Source organism: Conger conger, chromosome 18 (assembly GCF_963514075.1).
Source record: "Conger conger chromosome 18, fConCon1.1, whole genome shotgun sequence".
NCBI classification, from domain to species: domain Eukaryota; kingdom Metazoa; phylum Chordata; class Actinopteri; order Anguilliformes; family Congridae; genus Conger; species Conger conger.
The window spans coordinates 29,379,314-29,394,573 of record NC_083777.1 but is presented as its reverse complement, the minus strand read 5'-3'; the positions used below and the strand labels follow the sequence as shown (position 1 = coordinate 29,394,573).

At 46.5% G+C, this 15,260-nt stretch overlaps 2 protein-coding genes across 2 annotated transcripts in view; both read right to left on the bottom strand.

Annotated features, from left to right (window-relative positions):
• Nucleotides 1-13,752, bottom strand: part of LOC133118005 (spectrin beta chain, non-erythrocytic 5) — a 37,641-nt gene extending 23,889 nt beyond the window's left edge. The window contains exons 1-10 of the mRNA XM_061227596.1: nt 13,285-13,752; nt 11,640-11,732; nt 8,344-8,484; nt 5,808-5,939; nt 4,977-5,168; nt 4,379-4,465; nt 2,812-2,930; nt 2,143-2,257; nt 1,275-1,352; nt 497-612 (exon numbers count right to left, since the gene is read on the bottom strand). Of these exons, the coding sequence (XP_061083580.1) occupies nt 497-612; nt 1,275-1,352; nt 2,143-2,257; nt 2,812-2,930; nt 4,379-4,465; nt 4,977-5,168; nt 5,808-5,939; nt 8,344-8,484; nt 11,640-11,732; nt 13,285-13,728 (1,517 nt within the window). The 5' untranslated portion in view covers nt 13,729-13,752. The remainder of the gene's footprint in view (nt 1-496; nt 613-1,274; nt 1,353-2,142; nt 2,258-2,811; nt 2,931-4,378; nt 4,466-4,976; nt 5,169-5,807; nt 5,940-8,343; nt 8,485-11,639; nt 11,733-13,284) is intronic.
• Nucleotides 13,753-13,975: 223 nt separating this feature from the next.
• On the bottom strand, nt 13,976-14,203 carry LOC133117966 (protein myomixer-like). The gene has a single exon (XM_061227529.1). It carries the CDS (start codon nt 14,201-14,203, stop codon nt 13,976-13,978), a length of 228 nt encoding a protein of 75 aa, XP_061083513.1.
• Nucleotides 14,204-15,260: the final 1,057 nt, after the last annotated feature.

The following is a 15,260-nucleotide window of genomic DNA, read 5'->3' as shown; positions in this document are numbered from 1 at the left end:
AGCCACGTAGGTTACAGACGTGGCAGGTGGGGAGAGGTGGATCCACAGATCCACAGATCAATCAGGATTTCGCGAAAAAAAAAAGGATGTGCTGATGTTAGGGGCGGCCTGTAGCGTAGTGGTTAAGGTACATGACTGGGACACACAAGGTTGGTGGTTCTTATCCCGGTGTAGCCATGATAAGATCCGCAAAGCCATTGGGCCCTTGAGCAAAGCCCTTAACCCTGCATTGCTCCAGGGGAGGATTGTCTCCTGCTTCGTCTAATCAACTGTACATCGCTCTGGCTAAGATGTAATGTAATGTTTTCTTGCTCGAAGGAAAGTTTGGGAGTTCCTAACATCTACTCCTAGCTCGTAGAAGGAACATTTAAGGGACTGGAATGTCCTTAAAGATGGCGGACCTCGATCGGGTCGGGACAGAAGCAAGGAAAGGGAGAAAAGAGGAGAGAATAAGCGATTGGGACGGGCCCGCTGTAACACGGGAGGAAACACCCACCTGACCGCCTTCTGGAGGAGGGTCCACCCTTCCTTCACCTCCCCCTGCTTCTGAAACACCCTCTCGGCCAGGGCTGGGTGGAGCTTGGACAGCTGGGATACTGTGACCTCCAGCATCTGGAAACGGGGGCAGGCAGAGTTTGGGGTTGGGAGGGTTTGGAGATGGGGAGGGCGGAGGAAATTACTCAACACATTTGGACGAGATTTATTGGCCTGGAACAAGATATACTTCATGCTCTTAAAAAACGTTAGGTCAAACATGGTTATTTTAAAGATGGAAATTAATTATTTTACACAACCACAGTGGAGATCTGTGCTGGAAGGAAACCCCAGTAGACCAAAGTCAAGTTTGGAGCAACAGCCAGTTATGCCAGACCGCAATGTCTATAACTTTTAGAGGTCATAAACTATTTTAAAATTGTTTCTTCAGTACACAGTTGTTAAAAGTTTTAAAGAGCTCATGCAGATGGGAGACTCACGCAGAGGTTGCAGGTAGAAATACTGTTAAAGATCACATTCATAAATAAGGTGTTGCTTTGTCACATATTTACATGAGCTAAAACTGAACGTAATATTTTTTTAAAGTGTGCTTTTCATATCAATATTTGTCAGGCTTAGGGTTGGCAGTCTTTGTTAGTTAGGGTTAGCACTGTCAGTTAGGGTGAGTGAGACTTATGCTCAGGGTCAGTAGTGTTTGTTAGTTAGCGTTGAGATGACAGTTAGCGTTTGAGTTAGCAGTGTCTGTAATTTTGGGCGTGTTAAGAGTGCGCAGTCCTCACCATGACTTGGCTCCCGATGTCCCGAATCTCTCGGTCCCCACTGCCCTCCCGCTCACTCCGCACCGACACGCTCTTCCTCTGAAACAGAGCCGAGCAGAGGTCGGCCGACACGTTAGAGACATCGGGCGCGTTATTTTTACATTTACATTTACATTTTAGTCATTTGGCAGACGCTTTTAATCCAAAGCGACTTACAAGTGCATAGGTTCTACCATAAGTCAGAGCATCACATCCAGAAACTAGCAAAATACACAGGAAATGCTGTTCTAAACATAGTTGTCATCAGAATCTTTATTTTTTATTTTTTATTTTCATTTTTTTTATTTTTTAGGGGGGGGGGGGGTTAGACAAGGATAGGGATATCAGAAAGGAGGGGCAGGGGAAATCAGGAGGGAGGACTAAGGTAGAGTTTGAAAATGTGGGTTTTGAGTCTGTGTCGAAATAGGGGGAGGGATTCTGCTGTTCTGACAGTGGTAGGCAAGTCATTCCACCACTGAGGAACCAGAACGGAAAACAGGCGTGAACGTGCAGCTCGACCGCCAGGTGCACGTAGAGAGGGAACCGTAAGTCGACCAGAGCTGGCAGACCGGAGTGGTCTAGCTGGGGAGTAGGGAGTGATCAGCGTTATTCCGGGAGAAATGAATCCCGGAACACATTCCTGTACGGCGCCCACGCATTGAAGATCCGAACCAGGACAGTGAGAAAGCAAACGAGACACGCTGGAACGCCGGCACTGATAAATGTGCATATTTCACTTTTACACCAGTTTGCCAGAGCTGTCTGTGGTTTTGAATGAGCATTTTACCTTCCTGGTGGGACAGATTATATATTTGACCTTGTTGCCTACGGTACTGATTATGTATTTTACCTTGTTACTGATGGCAGTGATGATGTTGTCTGCTTGCTGGTAGAAAGAGGACACCTCCAGAGCCAGCTGAAGGGTTTCATGGTAGTCCTTCAGGAGGGCCTGGACCTTCTGCCACCTGCAGTAGAGAAGAACCAGGGTCATAATCTCAGTTCCTAGCTGGAACCAGGGTCATAATTTCAGCTCCTAGCTGCAACCAGGGTCATAATTTCAGTTCCTAGCTGGAACCAGGGTTATAATTTCAGTTCCTAGCTGGAACCAGGGTCATAATTTCAGCTCCTAGCTGGAACTAGGGTCATAATTTCAGTTCCTAGCTGGAACCAGGGTTATAATTTCAGTTACAAGCTGGAACTAGGGTCATAATTTCAGTTCCTAGCTGCAACCAGGGTCATAATTTCAGTTCCGAGCTGGAACCAGGGTCATAATTTCAGCTCCTAGGTGGTTCTTTTACTACTTTTCCATGTGTTATGCAACAGAAATGGCCAGAAATTTCCAAAGTAAAACTGAAGGGATTTACAATATTTCTTATTATCGTAATAATAACACCGACTAAGCTACAGTATCAGTGTTATAGGATCAGAGATCTGTTGCCAGGTGAAACCAGTGAAGGTGGCTAATATGTAGTGTTATGATTGGATAAGGAGACAGTAAGCAGCGCTGTGATTGGTGTACATTTTGTTGATGTGTTTTCTCCGGGCGGAGATGTTCTTCCCCTCGGTCTTCCCCTGCTTCTCCAGCTTCAGGGCCAGGTGGTTGATCTCCTCGTGAAGGGAGCGATAGAGCTGCTCGTCCTGCGTGTGTTACAAAAATAACAATAAGTTATTTCACTGAAGCTTTTATTGATAGTGACTTACAGTTGATTAGATTATCCATCCATCCATTATCTGAACCCGTTTATCCCGAATAGGGTCGCAGCGGGGGCTGGAGCCTATCCCAGCATACATTGGGCGAAAGGCAGGAATACACCCTGGACAGGTTGCCAGTCCATCGCAGGGCACACACACCATTCACTCACACACTCATACACTCATACCCACGGGAAATTTTGACTCTCCAATCAGCCTAACCTGCATGTCTTTGAACTGTGGGAGGGAACCGGAGTACCCGAAGGAAACCCACGCAGACACGGGGAGAACATGCAAACTCCTCACAGAGAGGCCCCGGCCGACGGGGATTCAAACCCAGGACCTCCGTGCTGTGAGGCGGCACTGCACCCCCCCCACTGCACCATCTGTGCCGAATGATTAGATTATGCTGGGGATGTGCAGTTAAGGACCTTGCTCAACAGCTGTGTGGATCACACCTTCTGGGTCCCAGTCAAGCACCTTAGACACGAGGCTGCAGGCTACGCTGGCAGAATGCTGTGTGTATTACAGTCACACTGTATGTGCGCGTTGGAATGACACTGTAAATGATTTGGAGCAACGGTGTGTGTGTTTTGGGTTAACACTGTATGTGTGTGTTTGAGTAATGATGTGTGTATTGGAGAATGGTGTGTGTGTTGGAGTAACGCTGTATGCATTGGAGTAACACTGTGTATGTTGGAGTAACGGTGTGTGTGTTTTGGGGTAACACTATCCGTATACACTCTGACCTAAAGCGTTGGGGTGACTCTGTGTGTATGTTGGGGCTACACTGTGTCTGCTGTGGTCTAAATGCTCTGGAATAGATGATGTCATAAGAGAGGGTCCCTGAAGCAGCCATTACACACAGCACAAAGCCTCCTCTTCCTAAAACAACATGTTTGCCGTGCAATGACACTGACTCCAAGGGACACAAACCCAAACTGATGAACAACAGATTCGATATCTGGTTATGATCTCAGCTTTTTATCTTCATAGATCTTTGATCTTAGTTTTCTCATATTTTAAACATGCTGCTGTATACTATCACCATCTGTCACAGCACTCAAAAATATGCAACAGTTTGAAAATGTGTATCAGATTTGTTGGCAAGGCCTAAGCAGGCCTGTGTATTTATTGATCGTGTTTGAAACCAGACAGAGAGTAATGGCAAGGCTGGGCACAGCACACACTATGGGTATGTCCCAATAATCGAAAAATCCTCCTTTCCTCATCTCCTCCCCCGTACTTCTAGACGGGAGGAGGAGAAAAAAGGGGGATCCATCCAAAAGGGGACGCCATTTCACATCACTTCCTGTCACAGTGTCCCTGAGCAAGACATCCCAACACCAAATTGCTCCCAACGAGCTTGCTGCACGGCAAGGTACCAATCTCACCTGTTTCAGATCCAGGATCCTCCTCGTGAGCTGCATCCTGTCGATGTTTTCTCCCTGCAGTTTAGCCAGACACTCCTCCTCTTCCTGCTGACAGGTATAAAGCAGGGTCCACAAAGATGCACTGTGTGTAATGTGTACACCTAGATGGGAGGGTTCCCATGCACTGCAGAAAAGTCTGTCTTAAGTTTTTTAGTCTTGTAATGAGACTTAAAATCCAATTTTGTTCCTCTCAAGTAGAAAATATTAGCTTGCTTTAAGTTACTTGTTTGCTTGACAAGTGAAATATTCTTACCCCATTAGCAAATCTGGAAATGAGTCAAAGAAACTCACGCCAGTGGCAATATTTTTGTCTTCGTATTTAATAAATGTAAAAAAAGATTTTAAGTGGAAATATAAGACTTAAGTACTTGTTGAGATTGTGTTATTTTTTTGGCTTGTGCAGTGTGCAGCAGAAAAGAGTTCCCCTGCCACAGGACAGGGGCTGTGTTCGAACCCTACTACGACTCCTACTACTATTTAAATAAAAATCAGCCTGAAGTTTAGCAGGAGTATTTAGTAGGAGTAGTGTGCGAGTATGCGAACACGGCCCGGCTCTTACCTTCTCTTTAATCCAGGCCTCCAGCCTGTCCACCTTCCTGTTGAACTCCTGCATGTTCCTGGCTCCGCCCGCCACCTTTGATTGGCCGGCGGCGGCCTGCTTCAGAGCTTGCCATTGGTCCCTGAGCTGGCCCAGCTGCTTCCTGACCTGGTCAGCGGCAGGGTTGGGCCTGCACAGCAGCTGCTCCCCCATCTGTGAACACAGGAAGTGCATACTAGCATACTACTCCTACTAAATCTCGGGCTGATTTCCATTGAAATGTAGTACACGTAGTATGTTAAGTATGCGGTTTTGAACACAGCCTGACTGCTTGACGAGTAGGATGCTAGCCAGGCTGCGAGGGAGCAACCTGGATAATTAGCCGGCAGTGTCATGAGCAACTTTATTTTCAACTTACTGACTGCAAGTTCACAAATGTGATAAGAGTGTTTTTAACTGAGGGGATTTGTTACTCCAGTAGAAGTGCACAGTTAGTGTCTTTCATGTAATCATACTCTTCACTCAGAGCCAAAGGAGAGAAGATTTACACTTTAAGTGGTTATTATTTATTCATTTTAAGTAACCATCCCCAATATGTTCCAGGTGATTTAACTGGAATGGCCGAAGAAGGTGTCTCCCGGTTGCCATGCCATGCACAGCCCCTGCAGTCACAGGAACATCCGGTAAGACTGAAACAACCAAACCATCCTAACGCTCTGACACAATGTTTTCCATGCTCATGTTTGTGTGGTAAGTTTTATTGCGGACCACTCCTGGTGTTCCCCGCTGTTTCTGGGCTGGTCGCCCTGGTTCGCTGGGGGAACGGTGCCGGTCGGCGTGCGGCGTACTCGCCTGGTTGAGCTGAATCAGGGTGTTCTCAAAGTCCCTGAGGTCTCTCTGCAGGCTGTGAGACAGCCCGTCCTGTAGGGGGCGACGCTGCGTGTCTCTCAGCTCCTGCTGCTTCACCTTCATCCACTGCTCGGCCTGTCAGGGGCAGAGACTGACTGTTACCACGGTGAGCTAGGGGCACCATTTTACCGTTATTACGGTGATCTAGAAACACATTCTTACTGTTACCGCGGTGACCTAGGAACATCGTCTTACTGTCACCAAGGTGACCTACTCTGCTATAAAATCCAGGTATGACCAGCTTGAAATGGCCAGCTACCAGCCTGAGCTGGTCAAACCATGTTGAGTATAGAGCTGGTCTGAACTAGCCACTTAAACATGACATAATTGGTTTGAGTAGTATATATTTTATATATGTATAAAACACGGAAACTGTACTGTCCGTTTATTCATTCTTTCATTCATTATCCTAACCCGCTTATCCTGAACAGGGTTGCAGGGGGGCTGGAGCCTATCCCAGCATACATTGGGCGAAAGGCAGGAATACACCCTGGACAGGTCACCAGTCCATCACAGGGCACACACACCTTTCACTCACACACTCATACCTACAGGCAATTTAGACTCTCCAATCAGCCTAACCTGCATGTCTTTGGACTGTGGGAGGAAACCGGAGTACCCAGAGGAAACCCACGCAGACACGGGGAGAACATGCAAACTGCGCACAGAGAGGCCCCCGGCCGACCGAGATTCGAACTCAGGACCTCCTTGCTGTGAGGCGGCCGTCCTTTTAGACAACCACAATTTCATAACTGCCAGTCCGCATATTTAAAAATGAGCACTAGGCCCTGAACTGGGAGGAAAAAACTGATGTGTGATTTAGATGTGGTTTGGGTGTGGAAATGTACATTGAGGGGGGCCACACATTGAGTTCCACTAGGGGCCCTTGGCTGGGGCCCCTGCCTGTGCCAGAGCAGTCATGAGGTCAGGGAACTTTCCTCTCCTTCCCTGTGTCAGCCGAGCTGTGGAAACACTCCGTTACCTAAACAGTTTTCTGAAAGGTTTGCGAGAGTCTGTTCAAGGTTAAACACACAGCAGCTCGCCTGGAACGCGTGGTTGCGTCATCTTTTCCCGGTCCCCCCGGAGGCCAGCAGACAGGCCGCACAGAGCATCTTTCTGGCCTTCTTTAAATGCTTTGCATGCGGCAATACTGTAAAGATGTCATCTTATTTGTGTGGCTTTTTTTGGCAGGGTTTTTTTGTACCATTTATTCAGCACCCACTACAAACTGCAGTGAGTATTTAACACACTTGTGGCCTACACAGCAGCATGCCTAAAGTATACAACAGTACATTTATAAGATGTAAATAAAGAAATAAGTAAACTGTAAATGTGGTATGATACTGTATTATGAATTACATGTAGATCGAAAGCAGGATTTATCTGAAAGCACAAAGTGTCATTTAGACTGCATACAAATTATTGTTAAAAGGGAAAATATAGAGTCCCTGTTTGGCCCCTGACACTGAATGATGCATGAAGCGTTAAGGGCCAGTGTCTGTGGCCCCTGGTAATGAATGAAGTCTTAGGGGCCAGGGTTTTTTTTGGCCCCTGGTAGTGAACGATACTGAATGATAACGAATGAAGTTTTAAGGGCCAGTGTATGTGGCCCCTCGTAATGAACGATACTGAACGGTAATAAATGGAGTGTTACGAGCATTACAGAGCCTTTCTGCTGGCCTGTCCCGTGCGCATTATCCTGCCTGCGCTGTTTTGTCCTGTTGGACTGATTCTCTCTCCGCGCGTCCCAGCTGTGAGACGTAACGGGCTCAGAGAAACGCCTCACCCAGAACAGTTCCTGGACTGCCCGAGCAGATAAGACCTGCAGTTCGAGCCACACACGCCGCTCCACACAACAATTTGGCAAAAACACGCTGGCCCTTTCCTGAAACTGAAACATGATGTCATTTATTTTCTTCCGAGTTATTAACTTTAATAGCTCTCACGGGCAATGAGGCATTTCTGATTGGGGAAAAAAATAATAATAAAAGTGCAAATAAATAAACAGTCCTGCCCCATTGTCTCACGACAGCTCTAGGAATATGGCGTCTGGTTATGGCATTAGACAGGAAGTCACAAATGGCTGTGTTGCTTCCTGTATGATGGCCTAAAAACAAGGTGTTCATGATAAAGTGTCGACAGATTACAGAAAATCTGACATAGAGTAACAGCATACAATAGCCTTGGTAGCTGTCCTCTCTTCTGTGTAATCCATAAAACTTAAAAAAGAACTGGCTGTTTTCTCAGGATTGATCACAATCAGGTTTCAGAAAGGCTTCAGTATTTCTTGTTCGAGGTGCTGCTCTGCTGTGATTGGCTTGCACAGCTTCCTGGTTAGATGTGATTGGGTAATTTATTATATGCACATCCACACCATCGCATGATGTACACAGAGATCATTTAAAATTCCGTTCTTTAAGCATTGTTGACGGTATAAAAATACGCGATCTGATTGGCCCTTGGAGTTGTCCGTCATTACCTGCAGGAGCTCCCTATCAAATAGGGCGTTTCGCTGAGTGAAGGAGCAGTCATTGGTGGGAGGGGCCTCTGGATGTCCATATGGCAGGCCTTCCCTCTTAGCTGGCTCCTGATTGGGTGACAGGGCCCTCATCACAGGAATCTGTACCAATATAGAAACCAATTATTGAGTGGGACAATGTCATAGTACATAATACATTGTATATAGCAATGGCGAGAGCAGTTTATTCAGCCCGGCAATGCTTGCCTTTTCATACCACTAAAGTGTACCTACTGCTTAGTTTGCCTAAAAGGTAAATATTGTCTAGCCTGGTCTTGAAAATGGTCAGTTGGTCTGCCTCCACTACATGTCATCGGTAAGCTATTCCACACAGTGATCGCTCTCTCTAAACACTTCCTAATATCTGTGGGGAATTTATCCTTCGCCAATTTCCATTTATGCGCCCTCGTTCTGCTAGCCGAAGTCACCCTGAATAATCGGCTGTACGTATATAGTTTACAGTGCATAGTTCGCATTTCAGTTGCATGAATTGCGCTGTGTGGGTGGAAGAAAGCAGCGGGGTGGGTAATCATGTTGACTGGATTAATTTTGAAAGAATAAAGATGTGCTGCAGCTGCTTGAGGCCCGCGGTGATCTGCGTTTGGTTTCCCCGTCCTCGAAGAGGTGAGAAGAGCGATGTTCTGTTTTCCCCCGAGCTGCGTTACACGGCAGTTACTGGTGACGCACTCGCCCAGGCATTTCAGAGTGGGGGGATGTCTTCAAAACGCGCAGGGCAAAAAAAAAAAAAAAGAAGCATTCGGCCGACTGATATTTCTAAACAAGCAGAATGTCTGTTTGATATGAACCGTTGCAGATATGTAAAAATCCATGAAGAAAACATTTGTTATAGAGGCGAAAAAAGGAAAGCGTTTGAAAAGCTATTTAATTGCAATCGGTTTTACAGCGCAGAGCTTAGCCGTGAGAGTGTTTCTGGCTGAATCTCTTGATCACATCTGCATCTGCATGCTTGTACGTATTTAGTTGCTGCCACTTGATTAGCTGATTAAATGTTTGCATATATTAACTGGTGTACAGGTATGCCTCACAAGGTGCTCCCTGAGTGCAGGACAGGTTAAGAGGACATACCGCTAATTCATTCAGTAAAGATGCACTTTTTGCTCTGAGCCTTCTCATGGGGTGTGAATGTACCGACTACTCGTCCATCCATCCATCCATCCATTATCTTAACCTGCTTATCCTGAATAGGGTTGCAGGGGGGCTGGAGCCTATCCCAGCATACAAAGGCAGGAATACACCCTGGACAGGTCGCCAGTCCATCGCAGGGCACACACACACCATTCACTCATACACTCAAACCTATGGGTAATTTAGACTGTCCAATCAGCCTAACCTGCATGTCTTTGGACTGTGGGAGGAAACTGGAGTACCCGGAGGAAACCCACGCAGACACGGGGAGGACATGCGAACTCCACACAGAGAGGCCCCGGCCAACGGGGATTTCGAACCCAGGACCTCCTTGCTGTGAGGCGGCACCCATCCCCCTCCCCCCAACTGCACCATCCGTGCCGCCTCCGACTACTCATGTGAACTTCTAATCACAGTTTAGCTGTTAAAGTATGTTTACACAACTGACTGCCATTTTAGACGCATCAGTCCATGGGGTGACATGGCTCAGGCAGTAAGAGCAGTCGTCTGGCAGTCGGAGGGTTGCCGGTTCGATCCCCCGCCCAGGCTGTTTCGAGGTGTCCCTGAGCAAGACACCTAACCCCTAAATGCTCCTGATGAGCTGGTTGGTGCCTTGCATGGTTGCCAATCTCCGTCGGTGTGTGAGTGTGTGTATGAATGGGTGAATGAGAAGCATTAATTGTACAGCGCTTTGGATAAAGGCGCTATATAAATGCCAACCATTTACCACCTCTCATCCAGCTGCCAGCACTGTATGGTGCTAATGGGGCAGTAGAATGTCTTTTTGCCCTTTTACTTCAGAAAGCATCTGGGTAGAGCAGAACCTCTCCATAGGTCAGTTCATACCCTGCTGAAAAAAACAGCTCAAGCTAGGCTTTGAATCAGCTGGTAGCTGGTTGATCAGTTCAGACCAGCTCCATACTCAACATGGTTTGACCAGCTCAAGCTATGTTTTTGAAACAGCTGATAGCTGGTATTTAATCAGCTGCTCATAGCGGGATTTTACACCACGGTATGCTTGTATTCACTGCGAGAGTGTGAGACTAGGACTGGGACCCAGTGAAACACTCACCCCCCCCCTCCCCAAACGTACATTTGTCCTCAGGATGACTTCAGCAGCCAGCCGAAATAAGGAAGGCAGGCGGCGGGACTGTGAGCCGGGGGTTAATGTGAACTTGGCAGGGCACAACATGTAAACATATTTCCTCATGTTTATAAAACGCCAGTATTTTTCCAGCCCCTTCTCTTAGGAGCTCGCTCTGAGCGACAGTCCTGGCCTTCCCACAATCCCGTTCTGTCCAGTCCTGTTTCCCCCCAACTTGCCCTTTGACCCCCCTGATTTCCACATGGAGGGAACATGTCTCTCCCCCGAAGTGGCACTTAGTTAGGCTTGATTTTGGACTGACGTCAGCTCAAGGTTTTGGCCTACACAATGGGGATTTCGGTTGTAAGTTCGTATGAAAAGCCTGCGTCAGCCACGTAAATAATGCGTTTAAAAATTCACTTTAAAACTGGTTAACAGGTGGTCAAGCCACAGACTAGCAGGATCAAAGGACGGCCAATCCGTCCCATATGAACCCGAAACCGTAAGAAACTATGTCACTGTTTTTATTCGATGTTCAAGACTTAAAATAATTGGTCGTTTAGGTTTGGCAGCCACATCACATGACATCACATCCTAAACTCCACAGGACTATTACATGCAGAGCTGGCTATAACAAAAAAACCAAAAACATTTTAATATGAATCACAGCAACAAAAAAAAAATAATAATAATAATAAATCTCCTGCCAAACAAAGGGAGACAAAACAAACAGGTCATCATTTTTGAGTATATATAATGAGCATAGGTGGAACATGGAGGAAGAAGAGGAACAAGGATAACTTTTCTTGTTGTTACGGTTACTTCAGACATTTAATCTATGCAACTAGCCCTCCTAAATAACTGTTGCTATAAAAATAATCACTGCAGCACTAATTTCAAAATATTAATTTGATTTACCTGGTGATTGTATTTAGCTGCCACACAGGCCAGAGACTGGACTGGATTTGAGAGCTCACTGAGCCTTTACTCTGTACAGGTGTGATGGAGAATGTTTTTGTAATATTACCTGAAAGGCTGGATTGGTCCTGGTGCCGGTCCCACCGGACCCTTCCTCCAGAACCCCCTGTCTCACCACACACCCGCCTTTCCTGAGCAAAACCTGCCGTGGAAAAACCGGCAACCTTTCAAATGCATGTTTTTATCCGAGGAAAAGCTACCCACCACTATGGGCGATGGAACAGTGGCTATTATATCTTAGTAGGTCGACAACATTACTATTTACTCATATTTTTCATTGACCTAAAAAATCGGTTTTGGGTCAAATGCGCTTTTGTTGATGTTAACAGTCAATGAAGTGGAATCTGTTTGAAAACTTTATTATCTGAAAAAGCTGATCGTCAGTGTTAAAGCACTTCCCATGCAGTACACTGTATTGCCTTAACAAGAACGTTTCCTGTGGCTATCCTTTTCCTAATTGTCTCCTAGACTGTGAAAATCAAAGGTAATTTATAATTGTATGTAGTTAATTTACAGTGAATGATAGTACTGCACACATAACATATTATTCACTGGAACGCATTGCATTGCGCATAATCAGTTTATCAATGTTGACGACAGACGCTCTGAGGATGATGCAAGCTATTATAACCATTCACACATTAAGGCCCTAAACTGACACGGTTTCATCATCGCGTTGTGTAATCGCGTGTTTGAAATGCTGGAGTGTCTTGTCGCCGAATGATCTCATCGTCCTGTGTGAAACTCTGCCAGATAATCCGCGAATTCTTTTTTGTTCGGTCATTGGAACAGGCGCGCTCGATTCCCGTTGATTTTGGTGAAACTGAAAATGCGAAGTGTAAATGAGATGTTTGTCAGTGGAGAAGGCAGACGTTTATTATTCGTGACATGCAGCCTGTTTTAATCGCTGACCAATTCAATCGGCGAGCGCAACGGCGAAGTACTCGAAAGAGACTGCATTTTCTCAGGAGTGCGTAATAGCAAAGAAACGTTATCCTAGCGTTATCTGTGTATCCAGTAGACTCTGCATGAGGGCTCAAAAAAAATGAAATAAATCCTCACCCCAAAAAAATGCAACCACCTAGAACTTTGTGTGCGTGCTCCCTTCGCCTGTCGCATGTAGCTGTCCTCCCCAGATTTAATCTGTTCCTCCAGCTCCTTGTCTAAACTATTGTTTCCACCAAGAACTGTTATACAACCTGCAACTCTACCTACACAGTGCTGCGGGTATTTTGAGGGAAATAAACACATATATGTATATTTTTTTAAATATAGGTGCATGACAATGCAATCGTGCAGTATTTATTTTTAATATCTATTGGCATGTGGGAAAAGGTCCTTTTTTCCTCGTTGGGACAGGACACATTCTGAGATTTGCAGTCAAGCAGTAGGCAACTAACGCCATCGCAATAAACTCACAAAACAGTAAAACTCTACCTTAATGATTGACATATTTTTTTGAATAATAATGATTATTTTCACCAGGTAGCTTCTCTTGGTATTGATATTTCCTCTAATCCTCTAATGGTTGCCAAGAACACAGTGCATGTACAGTAAGGTAAATCGGAACAAATAAAATATTGTTCGATATTATATTTAGTTTATCTGTGTCTAAAAGTTTACTCTGCCTTGCCTGCGACAACACAGCTAAATAAAATAGTCATATAAAGGAAACGGAAGGAATTATCCCATACCTTAAAATGAGGACTGGGCTTGTTCTCACAGCTCACGCCAATGATCCTGGGCAGGGGTGAGGAGGGGATGTTGTTGTTGTTGTTGTTGATGTTTTCGGATTTGGGGGCCCCGCAGTTCTCGGGCTGTCCGTCTCCGGGGGGCTCAGCATTCCCGGAGATGCTGATTTTCCGGATGGCTCGGGAGGAGGTGGAGAGGCACGCGGCGTTCCCGGTCGGATGGTCCTCCTCCGCCTCCACGCGCTGCCTCTCCAAGCGGCTCACCTGCGCCGCCACAGGTGAGTGGGCCCCGCCCAGGTACAGCGACACCTGCTCGCTCAGGCTGGGCTCCAGGTCCCGGCTCGGGGCCAAACTCTCCGCGAAATGGCCAAACTTGGGCCCCGTGGGTGCGGACAGCTTAGTGCTGATGGTGAAGGGCTGGATCTTCCGCAAGATGCTGTCTGCCATGGTCCAGAAGCTTGCACAGCTTGCTTTCAAAGTATTACAAATTATATTCAAAAAAGAGTCTGCAGTCTCCCTCTCCCTCCCTCTCTCTCTCTCTCTCTCTCTCTCTCTCTCTCTCTCTCTCTCCCTCTCTCTCTCTCTCTCTCTCTCTCTCGCTCTCTCTCTCTCTCCTCTCCTGTGCTCTCAGAGTCCAGTGCTGGAGATATTAAGATGAAAAAAAGTCTTTTTAAAGTGTTCTTGTTGTCTCCGCTCAGTTGTCGGCCTTCTTGTGCAGGTTGAGCAGGCAGAGCACGCAGGACAGCACGGCCTCGCGGGCCTCCCTGGAGCGCACGCGCTCCCAGACGTGCCTCAGCAGCGCGCCCAGCCGCGCGGCCGCCAGCGACAGGCCCCCGCGCAGCAACCGAGCCGCCGCCGCCGCCAACCTGCTCCCCAGCAGCCGGACCAGCAGCGCACGCAGCACGAGGAGCACTGCGGGCATGCTGCCGCGCGCGCGGGGGAGGGAGCGCTCCCGGAGAACACGCGCGGGAGGGGAGGGAGGGGAGGGAGGGCTCCTGGAGACCGCCGCGCGCGGGAGGGAGGGAGGTCTGAGCGCAGCGGAGCCTCAGAGCGTGTGCTGACTCAAGCGAAAGACTCTCGGATAAGATGCTCAACTTTTAGGAAAGACTCGCTGATAAGCAGATAAGATGCTCAACTTTCAGAAAAGACTCGCTGATAAGCAGATAAGATGCTCAACTTTCAGAAAAGACTCGCTGATAAGCAGATAAGATGCTCAACCTTCAGAAAAGACTCGCTGATAAGCAGATAAGATGCTCAACTTTCAGAAAAGACTCACAGATAAAATGCCCAGCTCTCAGAAAATATTCTCAGATAAGTTGCTCAACTTTCAGAAAAGACTCACAGATAAAAAGCCCAACTCTCAGAAAATATTCTCAGATAAGTTGCTCAACTTTCAGAAAAGACTCGCTGATAAGCAGATAAGTTGCTCAACTTTCAGAAAAGACTCTCAGATAAGCAAATAAGATACTCAACTCTCAGAAAAGACTCAGATAAAATGCTCAACTCTCAGAAAATACTCAGATAAGACGCTGAAATTTCAGAAAAGACTTTCAGATAAAATGCTAAACTCTCAGAAAAGACTCTCAGATAAGTTGCTCAACTTTAAGAAAAGACTCTCAGATAAGACTCAGATAAGATGCTCAACTCTCACAAAAATGCTCAATGTGCAGAAAAAACTCAGATAATCAGACAAGATGCTCAATGCTCACACCTCTGTGACTCCAATGCCTCGTTCACTCAAAAATATGTACACCAAGAGCAAATAAAAAATAAATCCAGGATTTATCTTGTGTCTTCATAGTAGGAGTAGGAGAATTCACAGCAGGCGAAGAAGAACAATGTTTTGAAAAAAAATTCTCATGAAACTCCTTAATAAAAGTGAAAGTTTGAAAAATGAAGTGAAAGGGTGAGGACTCCAGAAGCACGTGTTTGTTAAAGGGCTGCAGCAGGAGAGAGTGACAGAGAGAGGCATGTTTTTG

Bases quoted from the DNA above. Each gene is read 5' to 3' on its own strand.
- LOC133117966 (XM_061227529.1), bottom strand. From the start codon at position 14,203: ATGCCCGCAGTGCTCCTCGTGCTGCGTGCGCTGCTGGTCCGGCTGCTG.